We start from the raw sequence: 17393 nt of genomic DNA on the forward strand, positions 1-17393 counted from the left end.
ACCCTCTGAGAGTGCAGCACTCCCTCAGCACTGACCCTCTTACAATCCATCACTCCCTCAGTACTGACCCTCTGACAGTGCGGGACCCCCTCAATACTAACCCGCTTACAATCCATCACTCCCTCAGTACTGACCCTCTGACAGTGCGGCACTCCCTCAGTACTGACCCTCTTACAATCCATCACTCCCTCAGTACTGACCCTCTGACAGTGCGGCACTCCCTCAGTACTGACCCTCTTACAATCCATCACTCCCTCAGTACTGACCCTCTGACAGTGCGGCACTCCCTCAGTATTGACCCTCTGACAGTGCGGCACTCCCTCTGCACTGACCCTCTTACAGTGCGGCACTCCCACAGCAATGATCCTCTTACAATCCATCACTCCCTCAGTACTGACCCTCTGACAGTGTGGCACTCCCTCAGTATTGACCCTCTGACAGTGCGGCACTCCCTCAGTATTGACCCTCTGACAGTGCGGCACTCCCTCTGCACTGACCCTCTGACAGTGCAGCACTCCCTCAGTTCTGAGCCTCAGACAGTGCAGCACTCCCTCAGCACTGACCCTCTTACAATCCATCACTCCCTCAGTACTGACCCTCTGACAGTGCGGGACCCCCTCAGTACTGACCCTCTGACAGTGCGGCACTCCCTCAGTACTGACCCTCTGACAGTGCGGCACTCCCTCAGCACTGACCCTCTGACAGTGCGGCACTCCCTCAGCACTGACCTTGTGGCATTCAGTACTGATGCTTTGACAGTGCCATGTTACTTCTGTAGTGAATGAGGAGTGTTGAACTGTCTAATGGGGCTTAAATCTCTGGAAGTTGTGTTTAAACCCAAATCTTTCTGCTTAAGAGGAGGGAGGGTGCAAAATTCTTGGAACTGCTCCAGAAAATCCTTGTCAGTAAGTGTCCGTCTGAGCAGAAATATGATCACAGGGACAGGACACAAAGGGTTAACAGTCTGTCAGCATCTCAAAATAACAACTTTTGTCTCATATTGTCCCCACCCCCATTTGGACTCAGTCACACATCAACCCTTTCTAATTAAACACACAGAGGGAGCAACGTGGGAAGAGGACATTCAGCCCAAGCTGAGCGGGTCAGCAGTTACTCCCCAGGCGAGCAGACGGACAGGTCCCGGGTAAGTAACGGAACGACTGGAATTCACTTCCACGACCAACATTGTCCTTTGTTGATGTTGTGACTTTATAAAAACAGATTCCAATGATTGATGCCTTTGAAAGATTCCTACTGGTTATTGAGATCTGGCTGTGAGGCTCAAATCTGTCGTACAGAACATATTTCTGGTTCAAGGGATGAGGGAAGCGCAGAGACATGAGCTTTGGGATGTCCTGACGTGGTGAAAGGCGCTATGGAAATGCAAGTCCTTCATTGTTTCTCTTTCTGAAAGCTTTGTGTCTTTCTGCAGAGCACCTATCATACCACACAGAATCCAATTATTTTGTGAAGACATTGTCTGGAAGCAGTTCTGATCTCTTGAGAGCTGTTGGACAAGAGGTGAGGTCTCATTAACTCCTTTCTCTTTCAGAGCTTGAGAGTGAGAAGCTGGTGAAATATCTGGGAGTGGGCAATGATCGGGAAATCTTACTTCCTCCTGTCACTTCTTCAAGGTAATATCATCGTCAGCTTGGACAGATTTATGGTTAATAGTCTTTGTAAAAGATGATTCTTATTGAGCTCTGATTGGGAAGCAATTCAGCAGTGACCCAGTGTACAAACTCACACCCAGTCCCATTCACCCATCACCCCTGTGCTCACTGATACACACTGACTCGCCGACTGACAGCAGAGTTGACCCCGACAACACCAGGTATAACGGAGGAAGCGGATTGGAATTTTCAACAGTGGAAATTGGATAAATGTTTGATGGGAAAATGTTTGTCTGGTTTTGGGGGAAGGAACGATGTTGGGGGGAATTTATAATATTTGGATAAATTTGTCAAAGTGCCAGCACAGACATGATGGCCTGAATGGCCTCATCTTTATCCAATTCCACGATTCATTTATTTAAGTTCTGACTCAGCAACTTTCAGGTTCCTGCTGAAGTCATGGATGTTTGAAAAGAACACGGAACTAGAGGGTTTTGGTGTCAGCATCTCGTGTGGGGCCTCGTTTATTTTTGACAAAAATAGTGAGACCATTTGTTAAAGTCATGAACCCAACACTACCACACCTCTACCACACACAGATCTCAGGCTGGAAGCACTTTGTTCGTATGTTTCACAGTGTTTCACAGGGTCAGCACTGAACTTGGGGACGAGTCAGTCTCCAATGCTGCATCAGAATCAACAATACAACAGTATTGGATCACTAGTAATCCCTTAGACAATGAGGATCCAAAGAGATTCTTTCGATAATGAGGATCCAAAGCGATTCCTTAGACATTGAGGATCCGAAGATGTTTTTATTCCATTGTTTCTCAAATTAGGGTCCATGACTTTCCGATTGGTCCTCTGAAGAATCAACTTATTGGATGAGAGAGAGAGAAAATTACTGGAGAGAAAGTGAAAGGCTGGATAAATGGAAAACTGTTTGCTTTATATAAAGTAATGAAAGTTAGTCTGAGTAATGTTGACCATGATCGATTAATGGAAAAAACCATCAAGTTCACTATTGTCCTTTAGGGAAGGAAATCTTCCATCCTTATCCAGTCTGTTCTCCATGTGACTCCTGACTCACAGTAATGTGGTTGGCTCTTAAACAAACTCCTTAAAAGTTCAAGCAAACCACTCAAATCAAGGGAAATTTAGAGTGGAAGAAAATGTTCCTGTTTGCCATCCTAGAAAAGAATAAATGAAATAAATGTGTTTTGCTTGGAATGTGCAAGTCTAGCTTGTTATGAAAGTTAACCAGACCCCCCCAGAGTTTTGATCAGTGTCAGAATGGGACCAATAATTTTTAGGTTTTGATTTGGCTTCTCCTGAGCCTTCACCATTTAAACTCTGCCAACGGCAGCCCTTTGACATTTGGCTAAGATTAAACATCGTTGGATCAAGCCCAAGATGGGGTGCAATGCCTTATCCTGTCTGCTTGGATCTTGTTTGTCTCTCTTGCGGGGACCATGAATTGGATTCAATCAGAATTTGAACTTGGTTTCTGGAACAAGCAAGGAGAAGGATTTGAGTCTGCGTGGTCCACTCTGAGCATTGGCTTTGTAACTTTGTAGCCTCTGGCTCTCTGCTCCTCTTTATCTGTGATTAGGACCTCTCCCTGTCTGCTGTCTCAGTCTCCTATTTGGGAGCGCTCTTTTGGAACCTTTCCCTGTCCGCTCTTCCTGTGCTCGGCTTGACTCCACTTTGGGACACTACCCTAACCCTGCTCTGTCTGGGACTCCTCTTTTGTCTACCCTTCCGTAGCCCCCTATCCCTGTTAGGATCCTTCTCGCTCCTGGGTCATGTGACCTGAGTTTTCTTGCCTTTTTTTGCACCCATGCACTGGTCCTGCTTTTGGTCTGAAAAATTACAAAAAAGTCAAACTGTGTATGTGCCACATGTTCCTGCACCACAGAAATGTGAAACTCCCAACAAGTGTGAGGACTTGGAATTCCTAAACTCCATGTCTAGGTCAGTCTGGCTGTCAGAACGAGGGTGAGTAGAGGAATAAAGAAATCTCAGATACAATCACATCAATCACTAAAACTTACAGCACAGGTTGGCAAAAGCTGTAGCAACAAATCAAACACTAGAATTGATTTCTGCAGGGATAGAATTGAAAAGTAGGCAAGTGATGCTAAACCTGTATCACTCCTTGGTAAGACCACACTTAGAGAATTGTACACAGTTCACGTCACCACATCACAAAAAGGACATAGAATACTGGACTAAAAAAATCAGCTGTGTTGAAGAGCAAACTGGAAGGTGAGGCTAATCGGTGATTCATGATGGTTATGATAGTGGGAGTTCTGGGAGCTCCTAATCCATTGTCTTGCCTTGTAAATCAGTGCAGAATGTGTCTCCATTGGTGCGTCTTGTAGACATTGGGTTGGGTGGAGACTGGCTTCATTAAACAGTGTCCTGAGGACCATGAGCCAATGTAGAATGAATTTGTCCACTCCTGTGTCCAGGATTCTTTTCCATCCATTGTAAAACGTTGGAGGGGTTCCTTGTGTGTCCTGTAGATGGTCCACACTGCAGCCATTGTGCACCAGTGACGGAGGGGGTGGATATCGAGTCTAGTGGATCTACAATCCATCCAGTGTTAAATATTGATATTTCTCTCCCCAGTTGGACTGTCACAAGAGTGGAAAGGTGACACTCCACGAGAGGTGACAGCGCAGGAAGGTTCATGTGTACAGATTCCATGTCATTACAGTTATCCATCACATTTGGCAAACCAGCGGCGAGGTGGTGTCTGGTTTAATACTGAGAAACAGATTTCCTGGGCTCCTCTAGCCTTTCACTCCAAGGATCACAAGCACGAGTTGCCGCGGTTCCGCCATCGGACCCAGCTGTCTGGAGACCTGAAAGATGGTGACTGTTCCCTCATTATAAACAACGTCACACGGGAAGATGCTGGACCTTATTTTTTCAGAATAGAATTTGACAATGGTCACAGCCATAACTATTACCCAGCAACACGGCTTCACGTTTCAGGTAAGTGCTGTGTTATAATTACTCAACAATTCACATTCAATACTCAATGGGAAATAACACAGACTGCGACATTTACTTCTTGGAATCCTTTCTTGTTTTCAAACTGATAATTTGTTCCTAGTCACAACAGAGCAAATTGTTGACTCATTCAAAAGGCTGGTTTGTCGATTGAGGTGAATTTATTTGTACCTGTGATTATTGATTTCAAACATGTACAGATGTATAACAATTAAAGTGAGATGGAGATGGTTACTGATCAAACTGACAAAGAAACTGAATTGAAAGGAATAAGATGAGAAGAACAAACCTGCTTTGTATCTGTACTCCCAACTTGTAAATGCTTCAATAATTATCCAGCATTTCAATGGTCAGATCTGTTACAGAAACCTTATGCATCCAATCAGTGGTCAGTTCCTGATTGGGGATAGCTGCTTCAAACACTCTGCTGCTTTCTTCACCCTCTGACTGCAGCACTGCTGTTCTCAGGATCGCACTTGTGCTGTGTTCAAACATTGAGACATTGGTCAGGAGATGGGTTTACTGTAGTCACAGGCTATACCACCTTATAAACCTTCCCTTAAAATCCCACTTCCCAAGAATGTTCTGAGCTCTTTGTTCAAACCATGGGCTCTGAACCTGCCCAGAAATATGCCAATCTTTCTTTGGCTTTCTGACAGAATGGGAAACTCCATGCAGTCAATCTTTCTGAAAGGAAAAGGTTTGTACTTTGCTGGAGCAGTGTGTGTCACCTGATTTCAGTTCTACTGTGCCATGTCTCCAACATGAATGTAAACTCCAGCGTCTCTGGTTTTCCTGCGCTGTATCGGTTCTTTTTGCTGGTGATGTTTGTTTTAGTTGCTCAGTTCAGGCAAGTCAGCAGGTTTATTGTAGAAAGAGAGAAAGTTCCAGAACAGAATCTCTCTTCAGGACAGTTTGGTTCTTCACAGAGGCTGATGGGAAATATCGCCAAATACTTTGCCCCCAATTCATTTTGGAAATGTTTTACTTTGTTCAACAATATTAACACAAAACAATTTATTCACATTCAACTCTCAATGGGAAGTAACACAAACTGTGACATTTCCATATTAACACAAAGCACAGCTTATTATAACCCAGTGTCTGATTATTAATAACCTGCTGATAGCTTCCAGTTCAGTTGGAAAACAACCTTTAATAAAGAACAAAGAAACATACTGCACAGGAACAGGCCATTCCACCCTCCAAGCCTGTGCCGATCATGATGACCAAAATAAACTAAATAAAAACCTTCTGCCCTTACTCAGTCCATATCCCTCTATCCCCTCCCTACTCCCTCCCTCCTTATGTACCCATCCAGATACTCACTTTAATTTCAATGATTAAATGTACTGACTACATCCATCGACATGATCAGGTTATCCAAACCCATCGATCGCTCTCATCCTGTTTAATAGTCTTATAAACTACCCTTTCTCCCTCACCTGCGATTATTAGGTCAATGGTCTTGGAGCAAAAGTATATTAAGCTGAGAGACAGACAGTCCAATAATTTTGAAGAAAAAAATGTTCTTCATTGGTTGCATAAACTGAATTCTGATTTCCTCCTTGTAACAGTGTTTTCTCCTGTGGGACTGTGATTTCTATTTGAACTGATGCTTCATGTTATATTTATCTAAAAGAATCCATTCTCTGTGTGTTAGATTTCACAGATAAGCCCACGATATTTTCTGCTGAAATTATTGCAGGAAAGCGTGTGAACATAAGCTGCACCTTCAACACAACGTGCAATGGAACAGCACCTGTCTTAACCTGGGATACTCCCACTGACATACCTGGATCAGTCTCAAACACTGTAACTCAGCATGGTGTCACTCTGACCTATACTTCTGCTCTGACCCTGATCCCATCACCCAAACACCACGGACACAATCTCATCTGTAGAGTGAGATACCCATCTGTTTCATCAGAGCGGATCCTTGTACTGACTGTGCCCTGTAAGTACAGATAGAATGACTGCATGATGGAGCAGACTTGATGGGCAGAATGGCCCAATTCTGCTCCTATGTTTTATAGTTATATTGTCTTAATTCATTCTACACCTGGCGCAATAGTTTCCATTCTGCACAGCAAGATTCCACAGGACTGCAGTGAGGACAAATATTGTCCTTTTCTTCTTGTTAAATTTTCGCAGGAGTGAACTCCTTGTGTCATGTGAATCTGAGAAAGCAGAGGGCCAAGGTTTAACATGTGTCAGAAAGAGGATGTGGGATAGTGTAAATAGTGCATGATGTGGAGTTGCCGGTATTGGACTGGGGTAGGCATAGTAAGTAGTCTCACAACATCAGGTTAAAGTCCAACAACTTTATTTGGTAGCATGAGTTTGGCGAGATCATGCAGACACTATCAGAATGGATAAATGGACTGCACTCGATAATCACCAGGAGGGGGTGTTCCCTTCCTGGTCGGGGGACACTTCAGCGGTCAAGAGCATTCAGCCTCTGATCTTTGGGTAAGTGTTCTCCGAGGTGGCCTTCAAGACATACGACAACGCAGAATTGCCAAGCAGATACTGACAGCAAAGTTCCGCACACATGAAGGTGGCCTCAGTTGGGACCTTGGGTTCATGTCACCCTACCTGTAACCCCCACTAACTGTGCTGGCTGGAGATAATTTCCACCCCTTTAACCTGTACTTAACCCTCTCTCCACTCACATTGTCCGCACCTGTAAAGACTTGATTTCCTGTTAAGACTTGCATCTATTAAGACTTGTAGTCCAACCATTATCTTGTAAATTGAGTCTATGTCTATCTATGGCCTGTTTGTGAACCCAATCTTCCACTCACCTGATGAAGGAGCAGTGCTCTGAAAGTTTGTGCTACCAAATAAACCTGTTGGATTTTACCCTGGTGTTGTGACACTTTTTACTGTAAATAAAGCACCCCTGGGAATCACAGACTTGAGGGAGATGAAGTATAAATATGCAACATGAAACATTTACAAGACAGATCATCAGCAACATAAAATTACAATATATCAGTGCAAGGCGAGGGATAGTGGAGTATTGTGTGCAGTTTTACTCTGATTATCTGAGGAAGGATGTCCTAGCTATGGAGGGAGAACAGGCTGATTCCTGGGATGGCAGGTCTGTCATATGAGGACAGACTAAGTCGGTTAGGATTATATTCACTGGAGTTTAGAAGAGTGAGAGGGGATCTCACAGAAACTTATAAAATTCTAACAGGGTTAGACAGGGTAGATTCAGAAAGAATGTTCCCAATGGTGGGGGGAGTCCAGAACTAGGGGTCAGAGTTTGAGGATAAGGGGTAAACCTTTTAGGACTGAGGGGAGGAGAAATTTCTTCACCCAGAGGGTGGTGAATGTGTGGAATTCACTCCCACACAATGTAGCTGAGCAGAAAACGTTGTGTGATTTCAAGAAGAAATGAGATATATTCTTGGGGCTAAAGGGATCGAGCGATATGGGGGAAAGGGGGGGGGGGATCAGGAGATTGAATTAGATGATCAGCCACGATCAACATGAATGGCGGTGCAGTCTCAAAGGGCTGAATGGCCTACTCCTGCCTCTAGTTTCTATGACAGGTCTACGGAGAACCTTGTGCTAAATCTGAATGTATGGAGTTAAATTAATTTCAGTTGAAGGTAACATTTAGCACAGTATTGCCACAAGGAGTATCTGTTAGTGAAGATCATGAAAAATTCAAATAAGAAGCACAAAGATGAGAAAAGAGACAATTCCTGAGACAATCTAAAACTCCCCTAACAGTGAACATCCAACACTGCAGCACTCCCTCAGTACTGACCCTCTAACAGAGTGGTACTCCCTTGTATTGGACCATCTGACAGTGCGGCACTCCCTTAGTACTGACCCTCTGACAGTGTGGCACGCCCTCAGTACTGACCCTCTGACAAAGCGGTACTCCCTTGTATTGGACCCTCTGACAGTGCGGCACTCCCTCAGTACTGGCCCTCTGACAGTGTGGCACGCCCTCAGTACTGACCCTCTGACAGTGAGTGTGGCATTCCCTCAGTACTGACCCTCTGACAGTGCGGCACTCCCTCAGCACTGACCCTCTGACAGTGCGGCACTCCCTCAGCACTGACCCTCTGACAGTGCGGCACTGCCTCAGCACTGACCCTCTGACATTGCGGCACTCCCTCAGTACTGACCCTCTGATAGTGCGGCACTTCCTCAGCATTGACTCTCTGACAGTGCGGCACTCCCTCAGCACTGACCCGCTGACAGTGCAGCACTCCCTCAGTACTGACCGTCTGACAGAGTGGTACTCCCTTGTATTGGCCCCTCTGACAGTGCGGCACTCCCCAGTACTGACCCTCTGACAGTGCGGCACTCCCTCAGTACTGACCCTCTGACAGTGCGGCACTCCCTCAGTACTGAACTGAAATGTGTGTCTGGAATTTGTGCTTTGTGGTGCAGTAAAGTACATTGATATATCAACTTTCTCATTCTCAGAGCCTCTCACAGTGCTTTACAGTCACTGCAATTTAACTGATGTTTATTTATTTTTAGATGCACCTCAGAATCTCTCAATGACTTTTCCTGGTATGATTAACTCTTCATCGATCAGTATAACTGAGGGGAATTCGACAGTGATAATCTGCTCTGTCGAGAGCTTCCCAGCTTCTAACCTGACCTGGAGACATCTTAATGTCACAGTGAACAGAACAAGATCCAACAATGAGCTGTGGTTGGTGATTCCTCACGTTACATCCAGGGACAGCGGAGACTATCAGTGTGTGGCAGAGAATGAACACGGAGCAGTGGAGGGGTCCATCACCATCACTGTGCAATGTGAGTGTACACAGACTTCAACATCACACACACAAAGGAGTATACAGTATTAGGCACGTGTACACAATCTCACACTGCAACATGGGGCACTCCCTCAGTAGTGATTCTTTGACAGTGAGACACTCCCTCAGTACTGACCCTCTGGCAGTGCGGCAGTCCCTCAATACTGACCCTCTGACAGAGCGACACTCCCTCAGTACTGACCCTCTAACAGTGCGGCACTCCCTCAGTTGTGTCTGTCTGACAGCACGGCACTCCCTCAGTACTGACCGTCTGACAGTACGGCACCCCCTCATGACTGACCCTCTGACAGTGTGGCACTCCCTCAGTACTGAACTTCTGACAGTGTGGCACTCCCTCAGTACTGATCCTCTGACAGTGCGGCACTCCCTCAGTACTGGCCATCAGTGCGGCACTCCCTCAGCACTGACCCTCTGACAGTGTGGCACTTCCTCAGTACTGACCCTTTGGCAGTGCGGCACCCCCTCATTAATGACCCTCTGACAGTGTGGCACTCCCTCAGTTCCAACCCTCTGACAGTGTGGCACTCCCTCAGTATTGATACTCTGACAGTGCGGCACTCCCTCAGCACTGACCCTCTGACAATGCGGCACTCCCTCAGTACTAACCTTCTGACAGTGCAGCACTCCCTCAGTACCGAACTGAAGTGTGTGTCTAGATTTTGTGCTTTGTGGTGCAATAAACTACATTGATATATCAACTTTCACATTCTCAGACCCTCTCACAGTGCTTTACAGTCACTGCAATTTAACCGATCTTTATTTATTTTTAGATTCACCATGGAATCTCACAATCACTTCTCCTGAAATGATTAACTCTTCATCGATCTATATAACTGAGGGGAATTTGACAGTGATAATCTGCTTCGTCGAGAGCTTCCCAGCTTCTAACCTGACCTGGAGACATCTTAATGTCACAGTGAACAGAACAAGATCCAACAATGAGCTGTGGTTGGTGATTCCTCACGTTACATCCAGGGACACTGGTGACTATCAGTGTGTGGCAGAGAATGAACTTGGAGCAGTGGAGGGGTCCATCACCATCACTGTGGAACGTGAGTGTACACAGACTTCAACATCACACACACAGAGGAGTATACAGTATTAGGCATGTGTGCACAATCCCGCACCTGCAACATAACCTGAAGAAGAGTCAGTTTGGGCTGAGAGGTGGTAAAGGAGTTTTGTGCCACCCTGACGCCAGGCAGTGACCATCTCCTGCAAGAGAGATTCTAACTTTCTCCCCTTGACATTCAATGGCATTACTGTTGTTGAATTTCAAGAGATAAAGATAGCACAGAATCATAGAATCCCTACAGTGCAGAAGGGGGCAATTTGGCCCATCAAGTCTGCACTGACTGTCTGAAAGTGCATCCTATCCAGGCCCTTTCATCTGTTTTATCCAAGTTGCCTCACACATTTACCATGAGAAATCCCCCTAAGCCACACATCTTTGGACACTAAGGGGCAATGTGCCATGGTCAATGGTACCTGAACAGCACATCTTTGGACTGTGGAAGTAAACTGGAGTGTCCGGATGAAACCCATGCAGACATGGGGAGAATGTGGAAACTCTGTACAGATAGTGACCCAAGGAATGAATTGAATCCGGGTCCCTGGTGCTGTGAGGCAGCAGTGCTCACCCCTATGCCATTGTACCACCCATTCAGGAAGTTACCGTTGACCAGAAATCTGACCGGACCCAGCCATATCAATACTGTGGCTGCAAGACCAGGTTAGAGACTGGGAGCTCTGCAGTGAATAACACACCACCATCTTCTCAAGGGCGATTAGCGATGGGTAATAAATGCTGTTCTAGCCAGTGAAACTCACATTTTGTGAATAAATAAAAACAAACACATGGTGGAAGGACTAATCTCAATGTTGATATTGGATTTTACTGTGGGGAAAGCTGCTTTAAAATGCAGATAGATATCATAGAATCACAGAAACCCTACAGAACAGAAAGAGGCCATTCAGCCCATCGAGTCTGACCCGACCACAGTCCCACCCAGCCCTACCCCCATATTCCTACATATTTTACCCACTAATCCCTATAACCTACACATCTCACTAAGGGGCAACTTTAGCATGGCCAATCAACCTAACCCACATATCGTTGGACTGATGGAGAGTGATGAAGCATGGACCCTTGCTGTGTACTGTGTTTACTCACTATGAAATCTTTGTTTTTAGATTCACCACGGAATATCACAATGACTTCTCCTGGTATGATTAACTCTTCATGGATCAATATAACTGAGGGGAATTCGACAATGATAATCTGCTCTGTCGAGAGCTTCCCAGCTTCTAACCTGACCTGGAGACATCTTAATGTCACAATAAACAGAACAAGATCCAACAATGAGCTGTGGTTGGTGATTCCTCATGTTACATCCCGGGACAGTGGAGACTATCAGTGTGTGGCAAAGAATGAACATGGAGCAATGGTGGGGTCCATCACCATCACTGTGGAATGTGAGTGTACAGATACATTCTTTCGTTTTTTACCATCACGATTTCAGTGAAGCCAATGGCATCGTTTTAATTCTTCACTAGTTTTCTTTCATCCTCCTTCAGTCCACATCTCAATGGTATCCACCCATCCAATTGTTCATCTTCCTTGAATCTTCACTCTCAGTTTCTCCTTCATCTGTTGTCAGGAAAAGGCTGTTTGTTCCAGTCTTTGTACTTGACCATTCATAGCCTGGGAAAGTTCTACCCACAATCTCCAACTCTCTCACAACCTTTAAGATGCTTATCAAAACCTGCCTCTTTGACCTAGCTTTTGCTCAGCTGTTCCAACCTGTCCTGATGTGACTCAGGGTCAGATTCTGTTCCAAGGAGATGAGAAAGGAGGGAGGGAATTCCAGAGCTGAGGGTCTAGGCAGCTGAAAGCACGGCTGCTAATGGTGGAGTGATGGGAATGGGAGGATGTCCAAGAGTCCGGAATTGGAGGAGCGCAGCGATCTCAGAGGATTGTTGGGCATGAGGATGAGCTGCTGATTCTCATGTGTTCCTGTTCCAGATCCCCCACGGAAAACGATGGTGTCCATCAGTGGATCCTCAGGTGGGATCAGAGAGGGAAGCAATATCACATTAACCTGCTCCAGTGAAAGTGTGCCGCCGATATCTCATTACACCTGGTTCAGAGTCAAGGGGAACACCAGCACCCAGTTAAAGACAAGTATCCGCACTCTCTCCTTCACTCCTGTAACACGGGAGAATGATACAAATTTCTACTGCACAGTGAGGAACCCATTGGGTAACAGCACCTCCAACGTTACCCACCTGGATGTGCAATGTAAGCATTTAACTCTACCCATCTCTTTTTAAAAACCCAACACTTCCTGTCTGAGGACAGCCTGCCTGCTGGAGTTTAGCATAACCAGCATAACCAGCATAACCTCCTGATTCTTTTCACCCTGTGCCTCTCTGAGACACATCAGGAGATGTTAGATGCCAGTTCCCAGAAACAAGGAAAAGAGAGAGATTAAAACACAGTGTCTGGAATATTGAATGAGGTAGAAGATATAGAGTGGGAATTCCAGAACATAGGGAACCCCCAGGCAGCAGAAGGCACGGCCACCAACAGCAGAGTGTTGAGAATTGGGGGGATGTTCAAGAAGCCGGAATTGGAGAAGTGCAGAGATCTCAAAGGGTCGTAGGGGCTGGAAGACATTACAGAGATAGAGAGGGTTGTAATAGCTGGAGGAGGTTACAGAAATAGGGAGGGTTGTAATAGCTGGAGGAGTTTATAGATTTAGGGAGAGATTGAGGAGCTGGAGGGGGTTATACACATAGGGTAGGGTGTTGGGGCGGGAGGAGATTACAGAAATCACAATGTAGTTCAGTGAACAAGGGCAGCACAATGGTTAGCATTGCTGCCTCACAGCGCCAGGGATCTGGGCTCAATTCCGGCCCCAGGTCACTGACTGTGTGGAGTCTGCATATTCTCCTAGTGTCTGCGTGGGTCTCCTCCAAGTGCTCCAGCTTCCTCCCGCACTCCAAAGGTGTGCGGGTTAGGCGGATTGGCCACGCTAAATTGCCCCTTAATATCAGGAGGACTAGCAGAGTAATTACAAGGATGTAGGGGATAGGGCCTGGGGGGATTGTGATCAATGTCGGCTTGATGGGCCGAATGACCTCCTTCTGTACTGGAGTGATTCTATGCAACAACAGTGTGATAAGTGAATGGGTCTCAGTGTGAGTTAGGATACAGGGTAGCAGAGTTTGACATCAATTGAAGTTCATGGAGACCTTGTGGGAGTATTGTGGATAGCACATACAGAGAGGTGATCACACAGCAGGCTTAGACTCCACAGGCAAGAAGGGAATGTCAAACATTTCCACCAGGCAGAGCAAGAGAACTAGGCAGGCAGTGCAGGAATCCCCTTTGGCTATTCCCCTGCAAAACAGATAGAATGGTTTGGATATTGTTGAGGGAAATGGCCTTTCAGGGAAAAACAGCAACAGTCAAATCCATTGCACCATGGTTGGTTCTGCGCAGAGAGGAGGGGTAAAAAATGTGCCAGTGTAATAGTTACAGGAGATTCAATTTTAAGAGGAATAGACAAGTGTTTCAGTGCCACAAGCGAGACTCCAGGATGGTCTGTTGCCTCCCTGGTGCTAGCCAGGGTCAAGGATGTTTCGGAGTGGCTGCAGGGAAGGGTGAACAGCCAGTGGTCGTAGCACATATTGATACAAACGACATAGGTTAAAAAAAGGGTTGAGATCCTAAAAGCGGAATATAGGGAGCTATGAAGCAAGCTGAAAAGAAGAACCTCAAAGTAGTGATCTCAGGATTATCACCTATTCCACGTGCTAGTCAGAGTAGAAACAACAGGATATATAGGATGAATACGTGGCTGAAAAGATGGTGTGAGGGTTATAGATTGAGATTCCTAGGACATTGGGACCAGTTCTGAGGGTGGTAGGACCTGTACAAACTGGATGGGTTACACTTGGGTAGGACCGGCACTGGTGGGAGGGGGGGTTTGGTACTTGTAGAGTGGTTGGGCAGAGTTTAAACTAATATGGCAGCAGGATGGGAACCTTTGCAAGGATTCAGAGCAACGGGCTTAAGAACTAGAGGAAAAGACAGTAAGGAGAATAAGGAAAGTGATAAGCAGAGAAATCAAGGGCCAGAGTCAGATAAGGACCCAGTAAAAATTAGTAGGAAAGGGAAAAGAAATGTTAAAAGTGCTCACCTTTAGGTTTTGTGTTTGAATGCTCGGAGCATTTCAAACAAAATGGATGAATTAGCTGCACAGATAGATGTAAAGGGGTGTGATATAGTTGGCATTTTGGAGATGTGGCTCCAAGCTGAGCAAGAATGGGAAATAAAAATTAAAGGCTATTCAATGTTTAGGAAGGACCTGATACTATCTCTAATTTCCCTTGCAAAGGAAAATTGGTGGAGTTGCACTGTTGATTAAAGATGATATTGATGTGATATTGAGGAGAAATATTAATATTGATGATGTTGAATCTGTATGGGTCAAGTTAAGAAACAACAAGGGGCGAAAAACATTGGGGGGAGGCGGTGGCATACACACCAGAAAACTGTAGTGGTAATGTTGGGAACAGCATTCAACAGGAAATCAGAGACACATGTGTGAAAGGAATATTTGTGATTATGGGTGACTTTAATCTGCATTTAGATTGGGAAAGTCAAATTAGTCACAGTGCAATAGAGGAGGAATTTCTGGAGTGTATATGGAATGGTTTTCTGGAGCAATATATTGTGGGACCAACATGGGAGCAGCCACATTGGACTGGGTGTTATGCAATGAGAAATCATTAGTTGGCAATCCACTTGTGAGAGAACCCTTGGGGACGGGTGACCATAATATGATAGAATCCTTTATCAAGGTGGATAATGATGTAGTTGATTCTGAGACCAGGGTCCTGAATCTCAATGAAGGTCACTATGATGACATGAAGCATGAATTGGGCATGTTGAACTGGGAAGCATTACTGAAAGGAAAGACAGTGGGCAGGCAGTGGCAGGCACTTAGAGAACAAATAGGTAAACTCCAGAAGCTGTTTATTCCTGTTTGGCACAAGAGTAATAAAGAAATTGTGGCCAATGACTTGCAAGGGAAATTAGAGATAGTATCAGGTTCATGGAAAAAGCTTATAAATTGGCAAGGAAAAGGGTAGGCCTGAGGATTGGGAGCAGTTTAAAATTCAGCAAAGGAGGACCAAGGGATTGATTAAGAGGAGAAAAATAGAGTATGACAGTAAGGTAGCAGGGAACATAAAAACTGACTGTAAAAGTTTCTACAGGTATATAAAAAGAAAAGGATTGACAAAAATGAATATATGCCCCTTACAGTCAGAAACGGGGGAATTCATAACGGGGAATAAAGAAATGGCCGAGGAATTAAATTTGCATCAGTCTTCACAAAGGACGACATGAATAATGTACCAGATGTTCTGAGAGAAACATATTTTAGTGAGGAGCTGAAGGAAATGGTTTCGGAGAAATTGACGGGATTGAAGGTGGATAAATCTCCAGAGCCTGATAATCTTCATTCCTGGATACTTAAGGAAATGGTCCTGGAAATAGCAGGTCCATCGGCGGTTATTTTCCAAAATTCTTTGCACTCTGGGCTGCTTCCTACAGATTGGAGGGCAGCTAATGTAAGGCCACTATTTAAAAAAGGAGGTAGAAAGAAAACAGAACTAAAGGCCAGTGAGCCTAATGTTGGTACTGGGGAAGTTGTTCGAGTCCATCATCAAGGATTTCATAACTCAGCATTTGGAAGGCAGCGGTCAGATAAAGTCAGCATGGATTTACAGAAGGGAAATCGTGCTTGACAAATTTATTGGAATTCTTTGAGGATGTAACTAGTAGAGTTGACTGAGGAGAACCAGTGGATGTGGTTTATTTAGACTTTCAGAAGGCTTTCAACAAGGCCTCAGATAACAGATTACTGTGTAAAGTTTAAAGCACATGGGATTGCAGATAATGCCCTGATCTTTTTCTGATTGGCAGTCAGTAGCTAACATGGTGGCACAGTGGTTAGCAGTGTTGCCTCACAGCACTAGGGTCCCGGGTTCAATTCCTGGCTTGGGTCACTGTCTGTGTGGAGTTTGCACATTCTTCTCGTGTCTGTGTAGGTTTCCTCCAGGTGCTCCAGTTTCCTCCCACAATCCAAAGATGTGCACGTTAGGTGAATTGGCCGTGCCAAATTCTCCCTCAGTGTAGCTGAACAGGCGCCAGAGTATGGTGACTAGGGGATTTTCATAGTAACATCATTGCAGTGTTAATGTAAGACTACTTGTGACTAATATCTGTGCTGGGACCCCAACTGTTCACAGTATATATTAATGATTTGGAAGAGGGAACTGAATGTATTATCCCCAGATTTGCAGATGATACAAAGTTGGGTGGGAGGTTGAGCTGTGAGGAGGATGCAGAGATGCTTCAGTGTGATTTGGACAGGCTGAGTGTGTGGGCATATTCATGGTAGATGCAGTATAATGTGGATAAATGTGGGGTTATCCGCTTTGGCAGCAATAATAGGAAGACAGATTATTGTTTGAATGGGTGTAAGTTGAGAGAGGTGAATGGGTACTTACTGCTGTTGTGCATCAGTCACTGAAAGTATATGCCCTGCTACAACAGACAGTAAAGAAGGCAAATGGTATGTTGGCCTTCATAGCGAGAGGATTTGAGCATAGGGATAGGGATGTTTTACTGCAATTGTACACGGTGTTGGTGAGGCCACACCTCGAGTATTGTATGCAGTTTAGGTGTCCTTATCTGAGTAAGGATGTCCTTGTTATAGAAGGAGTGCAGCGAAGGTTTACCAGGCTGATTCCTGGGATGGCAGGTCTGTCATATGAGGAGAGACAACTTTGGTTCTGATTATATTCACTGGAGTTTAGAAGAGTGAGAGGGGATCTGATAGAAACTTATAAAATTCTACCAGAG

At 45.2% G+C, this 17393-nt stretch overlaps 1 protein-coding gene across 1 annotated transcript in view; it reads left to right on the plus strand.

Annotated features, from left to right (window-relative positions):
* LOC145353718 (myelin-associated glycoprotein-like) overlaps window positions 1-17393 on the plus strand; it is a 45781-nt gene that overhangs the window by 17979 nt on the left and 10409 nt on the right. Inside the window, exons 4-6 of the mRNA XM_080204486.1 lie at window positions 9147-9428; window positions 11645-11926; window positions 12477-12752. Coding sequence (XP_080060612.1) covers window positions 9147-9428; window positions 11645-11926; window positions 12477-12752 — 840 coding nt within the window. The remainder of the gene's footprint in view (window positions 1-9146; window positions 9429-11644; window positions 11927-12476; window positions 12753-17393) is intronic.

This window comes from Carcharhinus amblyrhynchos, chromosome 16 (assembly GCF_965287045.1).
Source record: "Carcharhinus amblyrhynchos chromosome 16, sCarAmb.v2.hapA, whole genome shotgun sequence".
In the NCBI taxonomy this organism is placed as follows: Eukaryota; Metazoa; Chordata; class Chondrichthyes; order Carcharhiniformes; family Carcharhinidae; genus Carcharhinus; species Carcharhinus amblyrhynchos.